Source organism: Anopheles darlingi, chromosome 2 (genome assembly GCF_943734745.1).
Source record: "Anopheles darlingi chromosome 2, idAnoDarlMG_H_01, whole genome shotgun sequence".
NCBI lineage: Eukaryota > Metazoa > Arthropoda > Insecta > Diptera > Culicidae > Anopheles > Anopheles darlingi.
Genome location: NC_064874.1, coordinates 56,461,742 through 56,473,296, shown reverse-complemented (window position 1 = coordinate 56,473,296; position 11,555 = coordinate 56,461,742). Strand labels below are relative to the sequence as shown.

General features: G+C 44.3%; 1 protein-coding gene across 1 annotated transcript in view; it reads left to right on the top strand.

Annotated features, from left to right (window-relative positions):
- Nucleotides 1–2,627, top strand: part of LOC125959359 (protein nessun dorma-like) — a 4,913-nt gene extending 2,286 nt beyond the window's left edge. Inside the window, exon 2 of the mRNA XM_049692180.1 lies at nucleotides 1–2,627. This exon is cut by the window's left edge and continues 1,576 nt beyond it. Within this exon, the coding sequence (XP_049548137.1) occupies nucleotides 1–259 (259 nt within the window). The 3' untranslated portion in view covers nucleotides 260–2,627.
- Nucleotides 2,628–11,555: the final 8,928 nt, after the last annotated feature.

Here is an 11,555-nt window from a genome sequence, read left to right as displayed (position 1 = left end):
GGATCGTTCGACCAACGATACCGGACTGGCGGGATCGTTGACGCATTCTGAAGAGGGCGCCCAAGACGACAACGACGATGAGGAAGAACCGACTAGCTTCAATGAGCGAAGCACAATCGTTTGCGATCAACAACCACTTCATTTATCACGGCGATCAGCCAGCATTTCATCAGAACCACATCGATCTCCGTCGTTGCACGACAGCGATGATTCTGTATGCGTGATTGAAATCGAAGATACCATTATTGAAATCGTTTAGAAGAGATACTTATCATTGATGCCGCTACGGTTAGTGATTGTGTAGAGTCCTGGTTTAGTTTCTATGTTCCGTGTCCGGATACTGTTGTCCAGTTGTGCCCAGTTGCTAACGGCGCACTCTAGCTTGAGTTTTCCGCGGTTGAAAGAGGATCGCAGATTTTACGTGTCCTTTCGCGACACACACTTTGTTACAGCATAAAGTTCGATTTTCTTATAATAATCGTTTGTAAGCCTAGGACAACTTATTATGAACAGTATTTCATCATTGTTGGTTGCAATTTTTGTCCTTGTGTACGACAATGCTTCTGTAACTGTATGTATTGAGAGGTCTTGTTTTCTTAAATCGCTCATTAGTAAATCTACTTCTTTCCTATTTAACATGCGTGAATTCGTCACTCCTAATTAAGTTATACTATCAGTAACCAGTCCTAACTTTTCCGAAAAATATTTAAGGTTCAAGAGAATGTTGATCGAATAAAGATCTACCGAGGTATCTCGTGAAAGTTTTAGCGCTTCCTTAACTCTTCCTAGTGTCTTAGCTGAAGTGTAAGATCGTTATTGATTTTTACTTGTACATTATTGTTCTTGTACATTTTGTTTTCAACAAAAAGTTGAGTGGTTTATCCAGACCACGAATAAAACTGTCTAAAGCTTTTTCCCTAAAATAATTTATATGCACTACACAGTTGGCGGCATATTTGGGATCGACATGAATTTGTGTCACGATAGCTGTTTGCAAGTCGTTTACTCTGCTAAAATAACAGCTAAATAAGTGACTCGGGTGGCTTCTTCTTGATTATGGTTAGTTCATAATCAAGGGTTTTGAGATCTCTTTTATCCTTATAATAAAGGAGAAGAGTTCTCTTGGTGGTGTTCCAATCGCCAGACACACAGTTCGAGTTAAGCACATCGGCTGCCTCGCCTCTAATTTTCCGTCTTATGGTGCCTTCCAATATCGAATACTCGAGTGATGGTTTTGGAAGACGTTCGTACAGCTTTAAAACGCCTTCCACTTCTAAAATCCATCTACTCAGACTGGGTGCATGACCTTCAAAAATTGGCAACTCTTTCACATAATCAGGCACTTTACCAACTTCGATAAACTCTTGACGATTCATGTTATTTAACTTAGGTGAAATATGTAGTTTTTTTTTAAACATGTTGTTTTCGTAAGAGGAAAAAAAATTAATGTTTGTGAATTTAAATTGCAAAAAAATGGGATACTTCAACACTTTTCACTGAGTCACTTTCCTAGTATTTTCTGTTCGTCCTTAACACTTTCTATTTGTGTCACTTTTCACTTAGATAACACGTTTTATAAAAATTTCTTAAATTATACTTAAGACTCACAGGAACAGGTACCACATTGTCCTTATGTTTCGGGATCCTCTCTCCAGTCGCCGTGTCGCTACTTCGGAAAGTTCCGTTTGGGTTGTAGTCCTACTAAGAGTCCTAGACTGCTTCTCCCGAGGAATATCGGGTCGATGACGATGCAGTTGAAAATGGTGCAGTTTTTTTCTTTACTTGTGTTGCACTAGTTTTTCTTGAACTGTCTTCGAGGGAGTCCCTATTTGGGCGCCGGTTAACGAAAGTGTGGGTACGGTAGATGTTCAACTTAAGTTCGTTTCTTTATTAGGAACAAAGGGTGAACAATCCGATGAGGGTCTCTAGCAGACTGCTTAATCCTGCTTAATGTAAATTACATTTTGGCTGGACAGGTTTGGGGGAAGGAATGGTAGAGGGAAGAATGCTCTCGGTGTTATGATACAACATAACGGATGCACACAAAGCATAACATCGTGATGAGTTGGGTGGCCCATGTGTGAGCCTTAGAGGCTAGGGGCCACGGGAGGCCGGATCCTTCTGGCTCTTCGGCTCATAGTACAGCCGGTTTGCCATGGAGTCGAGCTCATCTCGCAGCTCCTTCCACGTAGGTATTAGCTGCTGATTGGCCTTGCGGGTGACTCGTAGTAGTAGTAGTAGTAGTAGAATTTATTCGGAAATAGTATACATTACATTGTGGACAACATAACAAAACGTATGTTTTAAAGCGAGTTCAATTTCTTAATTTTTCCACGCTGGCTTTGATCATAATTTCTATGCGAGGTACTAGCTGCCTAGCTTGTTGGGTTGCCCTTGGGGTGTTTGGAAAAGTGTTTCACAGGAAAGATAAATTAAAAAACCTGCGGTAGTACATGAAGTTCGTTTTACCTTATCCTCAACTTATCTCTAAACTTATCACTAACTGTACAATTAATGCTAATCTATTGGCTAAGACCTAAGACCTTTCACGAGGGCGTGGGGGTGTAAGAGGCAGTTGTCAGTGTACCTCAATCGAATTTTATTCAAATGAGTCCTTATCCGTTCAATACCGCATCTTGAGTGGGTACTTACAGTACTGTGCCAAGGACCTCCTTGGCAGGTTAAGTATCATTTTAAGAATTTTGTTCTGCATTATCTGTAATTTGTTTAAATGTGTGTTTGCACAATTTGACCATATAGGGGTTGCATAGGTTATGATAGGACGGATTGCAGAGGTGTATAAGACTCTATAATGCATTTGATGCATTTGGCTTCACGATTGCAGTTTTCTGCTCCATGGCCATACATTTGGCATCTTTTGCATTGCATAATGCCGTTTTTATTGACGTAGTGGTTCCAGTAAACCCTCTCGTTTGCAAGCCCCGTTATTTGTCTTAGGAAATTAATGGTCGTCTCCCCTTTCAGAAAGTGTAAAAGGTAGACTGCTTGCTCTTTATATATTTTTTTTTGATGTTGAGTTTCACTATCTTGCACGGTTTCACGTTCTGTGCGTGCAGCATTTCGGATACTTCTTCAATTGGATGCTCAGACAGTCCGGTGAGAACGTATTTAGCCGTTTTCTTTTCTTCCAGTTGAAAGGTATGATAGTGTGTGTTCGTTTTTTTTTAATTGGTTTAGAATCAGCTTGTGACCTTGAACGTCCCCTGCTCTTATAACGATACCCGCTCTGGCGTGGTTTAAGGTGTAGTTTACTACACCTGCGTTGATTATAGTTATGTGCACTATTGCCATTGAATTGCACTGTACCGTTATTGGCATTTGCCTTTTGTATTTTTTATTGGGTTTGTACTTGATGGCACATTGTCTCCGGCATCGTTACATGACGAGTCGGCAAGTAGTGCGTAATGGTTGGGAGACGCGATAGTATTCGATTTAACGTTTGATGTAGGTTGGTTTTTTACTTGCAACGTTGTGGCTCTCTGCCGTTTTGGTGCTATTTTCCCTAGAATTTCTTTTTTTCTTTTTGGTGCCATTTTAGCCCGGCTCCTGGCTTGTACTCACACAGTCCTTTGATAGGTGTTTATAGCTTGCCTGTCGACAGTCGACTGTGCGGGTGACTCGTGCCAAGCTATCTTCGTCCAGCTTGGACAACACGATGCTCACCAAGAAGCCGTCTTCCATGGTAGAGGGTGCCTCCTCCACCTTTCCCGCCACCTGCTCCGCCTTGATCGGCACCATCTCTTCTTCGAGCTTGCCGGCCTTGGCCTCTAGCGCTAGGGTCCGCATGGCCTCCTCAAGCGCGTGCAGCTGCCGCGCCCCTTCGTTGGCGGCGGATGGCCTTCCGAGCTCCTGGCTCGTGCCTTGACGACCGCCCTCGTTGGTAGCACGAGGTACCTCCGCGCTCCTCGGCACTTTTTCACTCCCGGTCGACTTCTGGTCACCAGCTGGTGAATTGGTGATCGGCATCGTGTTCGTGTTCGCGCAGGGGAGTACTTACGCTTTAGCGCACGGAAGCACACGGACACTTACGCGCACGGTAGCACACTTACGCACGTGACTTAATATCACGTTGGGGTCATCAATGGAATTGCACGAAAGCAATTTATTACTGTTCTGCACGGTAACAAAAACCGTCGTATCTTGCACTTTATATTCACTGTCGCGTTAAAATGTTCGTATTTCCTAGCTAAACTGATCGTGAAAGGTGTTACTTGTTCTAGCGCACAAAGCAAAAGAGAAGGAGCCGCTATCGATCGTAATCGATTAGCGTACTCTCTCCCAGTGGGTGCCGAGGTCACGTAGAGTACAAAAAAAAAAGTCGCGTAAAAAACCCACGACAAAAAACTAATAATAATAATAATACTAATACTAATAGTAATAACAATACTTTAACTTACATGGCTAAATTCTTACAACTAGAAGCAAGCGAAAAAGGCTTGATTGAAAACATTCTACACTGAGCTTGATGATGGATGTAATTCCCTAATTATACGAATAGGACTATTCTGACATTTTTTATAGAAACTGTCTGCAATTTTGACCAAATGGGAGTCTAGATAATCTATGTTTGTCTGTTTGTGCAATTCTGTTGTTCTAAACCAGGGTGGAACGTTTATTATGATTTTGAGTAGTTTGTTCTGGAAGATTTGCAGCTTCTTTAAATGACACAAAGCACATTTGTGCCAAATTGGGGCAGCATAGGTGAGAATGGGCCTAAAGCATGTTTTGAATAGAAGCAATTTGTTACTTATGTTGAGTTTGGATTTGCGGTTTATGAATGGGTAAAGTGATTTTAGGGTCTTTTCCGCCTTGATGATAGATTCCTCTATGTGATGTTTAAACGTTAGGTTTTTGTCTACGTGCATACCTAAGTATTTTACGGTCCTGGACCACGGCACCTCTGTTTTGTTGACAGTGATGCCTGTCGCTGGTAAATTCCTGGGGCATAACCTTCTGGTGAAGTAATCGCCTCGGTTTTAGCTTCGTTAATTTTTAATTTCCATTTCCGGCAATACTTTATGACATGGTTAAGAGCACTATTTAGTGAACTGATAATCTTCCTGGGTTGTTTGGCAGTAACCGATGGGGCAACATCATCGGCATAAAGGTACTGGTCGCAGTTTTTTAGGCGAGGGATATCTGATATAAAAATATTAAATAACAGCGGGGATAGTACACTTCCCTGCGGCACTCCGGCGACGGGGTTGTAGGGTGCGGCCTGAACATTGTTAATTTGTACTATGTTTTGTCGATCGGTCAGGAATGACTTCAATACTTAAATTAATGGTGCTGGAATATTACGAGTTATTAGCTTGTAGATTAGTCCTTGGTGCCAGATTGAGTCGAAAGCTTTTTCATTATCTAGCAATACTAGGCCGGTTGATCGTTTCTTAGATCTTTCTTTCCTTAATTTATCTACCAGTCTTTGTAGTTGGTGGGTTGTAGACATATGTGATTGAAACCCAAATTGTTCTTCTGGTATAATGTTATTACTGTTCGTGAAGGCTCTGATTCGTGAAGGCTCTGATTCGTGATGCTATAACTTTTTCGAATATTTTGCCTAAGTTACTTAGGAGGCTGATCGGTCGATAGCTGCCAGGCAAGGCCGGGTCTTTCCCTTGTTTTTTTATTGATACTATTTTTGCGGTTTTCCACTTATCTGGGAAGTATCCGATTTTAAGGCAACCGTTAAATATTTGGTTTAGTTTGATGATGGCTTTATTCGGCAGGCGTTTTAGCATGGTGTTATTAATTCTATCTGTGCCAGTCGATTTTTTGTTTTTTAACTTTCTTAAGATTTGTTTGATTTCACTCGGAGTGCACAGTAATTCAGGGTTAGTGACTGTGGAATGATTTTTGTCAAAGAACTTGCTGGTGACATTGTTAACTGCTCTCTCTGCAGGGATCACCGAGTCGAATGTGATATAATGGGCTCTAATAAATTGCTCCCTAATAGCCTCGCATTTCTCAGCAGCACTTACTAGGGATACGTTATTAACTGTAAGTGGTGGCATGAAACTATGCTTATTTTTTAAAACTTTGACCAATTTCCATATCTTATCTTTACTATGGTCATCGTTATTAATTTGTTCCAGATTCTTAGTCCATACCTTATTTCTTGTTTCGTTTACATTGAGTTTAATCCAATTATTAAGATTCAGGAGGGTTGATTTGTACTCTCGGTTTCTTCTGCTCCTCTGCCATTTTTTCCTGAATTTGTCCCTTAATTTGATCAGCATTTTAATATCTTCCGGAATGTTTATATTGTATTTCCCCGGCGTCGCTTTGGGAACCGCGGCATCATGAGCCATGCTTATGTTATCCGATAGTGAGGAGATCATCTTGTCAATCTCATCTTTGTTGTTTATTTCGTTTAAGTGGTTGATCGATAGATCTATATTTTTGTTAATGCTATTTCTATAGGTGTCCCAGTTAGCCATTTTGTAATTGAAATAAAATTTGTTCGGATTTATAGTAGGTTGGGCATTTTGTATCTCGAACAGGAATGGTACATGGTCCGATGAGAGCTCAGATTTTGACCAAATATCCGTGATGTCATTCTGATTGTTCGATATGACCAAATCCAGGGTGGAAGGAGCCCGATTAGGGTCCGATGGATAGAACGTCGGTGTGTCAGGGTGATGTATCGAAAAAAGTCCGCTTTGTAATTTTCCAAAGAGGACATTTCCTGCCGCGTTGTTTGAAGCGCAGTTCCACAGTCTGTGTCTTGCGTTAAAATCCCCGCACACGAAGTAACTGTTACCTAATCTCGTTAGCCTTCCCATGTCGACGGAGAACGCACTCATGTCTTTGTTTGCAGCTGGGTGGTACGCTGATACTATTGAAACTGGACCTTTGTCAGTCGGCACTGTTATTCCTATTGCCTCAATCACTTTTAGTTTGAAATTTTTCATTAACGTATGCTTGATATTTGCCTTGATGAACAGGGCAACTCCACCTTTCTGGCCAACACTTCTGTCTAGTCTGTGCGTTACATAATTTGGGATCGAGAAATTCATGTTACTTTTGAGGAAAGTTTCGCTAGCTGCAAGTATGTCTATGTTATGTTTTTCCAGAAATAGAATGAGTTCGGTTTTCTTATTTGTAATGCTATTCGCATTCCAGCTTGCTATTTTCAACGCAGGATTGATCATGGTGAAGGTCCACAATATTTGGTTACTACGTCAAAGATCGTCATGATCTGGTCCTGTTTAGTCTTGCAGTTTTGTAGCCTATCCATAACCTCAACGACGATTGGAATTAATTCCGAACGGTCGAATAGGTCAGCACTGTGCTCGAGTCTTAGTAAGGACCGAGGCTGCTTTGGAGAGTGTGTCTCATTTCACACGTTGGTGAGGGGAACAGTGCTCTTTGGCTGTGGTAGTGAGGGGAATTCGCTTGTTTTGAGCGAGTAGCTGCCGTATCGTTCGGGACGTGGCTTATCTATCTTAGCGGAGGGCTTTGGTCTCATCGGGCACTGGATCGACCCGGCACTGTGATTGCCGCTGCAGTTTGCACATTTCAACCTGTGTTCTGGAACAAACGGTCCCTCTGTTTTGGAATCCTTGGAAGTGTGGGGGCACACTTTCGTCCCATGACTCCCCGCACACAGTCTGCATTTTTCCAATTGGTGGCAGTTCGCTGCCCCGTGGCCAAACTTTTGGCATCTTTTGCATTGCATCGGCCCCTGGCCTTGGGAATAATAGTCCCAGCGAACAATGCAGTGATGGAGTGCCTTTATTTGCCGGAGGTGTTGAAGGTTCACAGAGCCTTTGATGAAGTGTAACAAATACACTGCCTGTTCATCGTAACGTTTCACTCTAATGTTCAGTTTTTTTATTTGAGTTAGCTCCAGGCTTTTTTCTTTGAGGATCTCTTTTAAATCCTCTGCCGGCATGTCCGGCAGCCCGTGTAGTACAATTTTGGTTGTTTTGTCACTTTCTAACTGGTATGAGTTTAAACTAACGTTCGTTTCCCTCATATGCCTCGTCACTTTTCTGAAGTCACTTTCTGTGACTGTATGCACTATTATGCCTTTATTTGTAACTTTAGTACTGTAATTGACTACGCCGGCGGCAATTACGGCTTTGTGCACTGCACTAAGTGAGGTACTACTCACACTGATGGGAGGAATTCGTTGCTTATCTCTAGCTTTTTTGTCGGTCTCGTGGCAGGTTGACATTGCCACGTCTTGGATGTTTTCGTCGGCTAAAATTGCGAACCTGTTGCTGTTGCCCGCCTTCAGTGCTGTTATTCCAGCAGGGGTTATTATGGCTTGAGCCAAGCTCGTACTCTCCTTCCTCGGCTTCGCTACTCTACCTTTCCCCATCGTAGGGATCGATGAGTAGAAACGCCCCTTTTGATTTACACTATTGATTGCCTTTATTCGCACTGGAGAGAAAAAGAAAAACACGTCTGTCTATCGTGACTGCCGATTTGAGACTGGTCACGTAGAGTACTCGGCACTCACCCTGGGCTTTTTCACCAGGAATATTCGGTCAGGCCGTTACCTAACGGCTGACCGTTATCCTCAATGACCACCGCGACCTATTAAACGCGTTACCGATCGTAAGGATGGGTAACTGGTCGCGGTGGGGCCCAGTTTCGTCGTGTAGCACGCGCTCGTGTCGTGTAGCACGCTACCGCTCTTATCCTATTTGGTCGTCCTCTAGCGGTCCTATGGCTGGCCGGTTTTGTACTCTCCTTCCACGTGGGGCAGAGATGCCGTCGTCCTTACGGTTGCGGGGCTTTCTTCCGGTGGTCCTCATTCTACGATGTCGTCCGCTTCTTCGTAGCTGCTGTTGGCGTAGCTGCTGTTGGCGATCGCGTTGTAGCATGCATTTTAAATAATCTCATTGGATACATTTCACGTGATTCTCTGCCATGTTCCTCTATTAACCGTAACAGATGAAGTACTCGATTACGGTAGCTTTTGAAACTCTCCGTAGGTCCCTGTTTCAAACACTCGACAGTTTCAAATTGATAGCACGCTTCAAATTCCTTTTTTAATCGCTCTTTTGTGTCAGTCCAACTTCCCGATAAGATACGGTTATGAGCACGGGCTGCATTTCCCCTTAGCTTGGACAAGACGATATCTACCACACATTGCGTCTATCCGACCGCTGGGATCCTAGCAGCTTGCCGATCCACCTGATATAAAAACGCTTCTAACTCTTTGGGATCTCCGGAAAATTCCGGAATCATCCGTAATGCCATTTTCTCCCAATCTTGGTCAGTTGCAATGATAGTTATCATTGCAACAGTATTGTTATAACTTCGCTGTTTCTAGAGGCTGGTTTGACATGTTGGACGAGGGGTGGACGACTGAAAACCTTTTCTTTCAATTCGGCTGGTGTCTGGGTGTGACGAGCCCAAAGGGGTGTCGTCAGCCAGAGCAGCGTCAGAGGAAAGACACAGATAGGTTGGAGTCAGAATTCAGTCTGGTTGTATTTTGGATTTGTTCGTTTATATACAATTTCGGGATTAGTTCTTAACTCTATTTTACAATTAGTAGGAGTGAGACAGCTGGAGAGGCTTTGCTAGCCGAAAGTACTTTTCCGCATGATCAGCGCACTTGTGCCCGTTGCGCAACATTGTTGGCATGTTCCCAGCGCTGCACCGCTGAGGCATCGGTAATTTGACCCGCGTGGTTGTTCTGGCACGGTGGGCCATCGGCGCATCGGCGCATCAGCGCCGTGGTGTATGCGTAGCGCTGGGGCTGCCGTCAAGTGGCTGACCATGTTTTGGTTTTGGGTGCTAACTGACGAAGGTAAAAATGTAGGTCAGTAAAGCAACAATGTTTCTCGGGGTTCTGGTTCTAATGACCCATGGTGAACCTCGGAGGTGAGGAATGAACGATCCCTGATGAACGGGGAGTGAATATTGGTGAGCGATGAATATCTGCCACAGTATTTTCAGTTGCCGTTTCTGAAAACTCTTTGATTTTTAATTCCGATCTAGGCTGACTACCCTCTTCTGAGTCCAATTCTCCCAATAATTACAAACTGACGGACACGACTCTTCCTCTAACAAGGGGGTTGACAATAAATCGATTGCCAACCGGGGAATTTGCCGTTCGACCTTTTCGCTTTCTAGGACTGCTGGTGTCTCTGATGTTTGTTTATTTACACTACCACCTTGGTTATTCGCTTTGCCTCTTAATCGCACAAAACTTCGCAGTATTCTATCACTCATTAAAAATAACTGGTTCAACAGGAAAAGGTACTTACCGCTATACTTACCATAGGAGTCCAATGAATAGCATTGTTTCCGTTGATCCTCGATCTCTCTGGTTATGGATGTCCCGAGCGTTCCTGTTGCTGCTTCTGGAACTCACACTTATTTTCCACGGTTACTTTTACTTTAATTGTCTGTATCGCTTTCTTTACCCACCGGGTAATTACTTCACCGATACGGGATTCTTATTCCACCGCTGTCACCATATGAAACGCCGTGGCGGGGCGTTAATTTAATGTCGTTTTAACTTGGGCGTGGCACGAGCGTCGATGGCGCTCACTTTCTTTCTCTAGTTGTAAGTTTCTAATGAATGAACAGCCGATACGTGTTAACGTCTCCGTGGTTTAGAAAAGACCCTCCCGGGAAGCAGAAAAGACTCCCGTTCTATTATAATTTTAGGGCTTATATACTAACATTTTTTTCTATTGGGGCTTGGGCTGGATGCTTACGCCTCTCCTAGTGTCGGGTTCCTCTGATCTCTCCTCCACCTAGACTGTTGGCTTAAAGACGTCTAATACTACTGCGCGGTCCGTAGCTGTTCGGGAGGATCCTCGCGAGCGCGTTGATCGCCTTTGTTGCCTTCTCGCATGCGTAGTCCACACGTGGTTGTTGAAGTTGAGCCCCGGTCGTCAATCATGACGCCCAGGTACTTCAACTGCCGGTTCGAGGCGATGCTGATCGGCTTCGACCGGAGGTCGCCGTCGTCGACTTGGATCACTGCATTCCGTGCACTTTACGGTTGCTGATCATCAGCACCTCTGTTTTGGCAATAGCACCAGCTTCTGCCTCTTCCATTTGTCCGGAAAGTGGCCTTCTTCCAGCAGTTTCTGCAGGACGACCCGAAGCATGTCGGGGGTCTCCCTGATCGCAGTTTTCACCGCGACGATCGGGATCCCGTCCGGCCCCCGGGCGCCTTATTCGCTGGCAGCTTCCTCCCAATTTCCATGAGTTCCTCATTCGAGATCAGGATTTCGGCCGCGCCGATGCTTTCGTGGTCATCCGCATATGGAGTTGGTGGCCACGCAGTTGGCTCGTACGTCGGAAAGAGCTTAACCACTATGGCTTTCAGCTTCTCTGGGCACTACTGCACACTAGCTGTCGCCAATCCGTTCTTGTCGAGCCTTCATTCGCCAGGATCACATCCAGCTGGGCCAGCGCTTCGAGCAGTACCGCTGTGATTCGCCCCCCAGCAGTAGCTGTGCCGTCTCGCAGTGGTTGAGGTTCCCCTGGATGAACTCCATTACTCCTTGGTGGCTGCCCTCGAGCGATATGCGTTGCACCCCGGTCCGCCTAGTGCG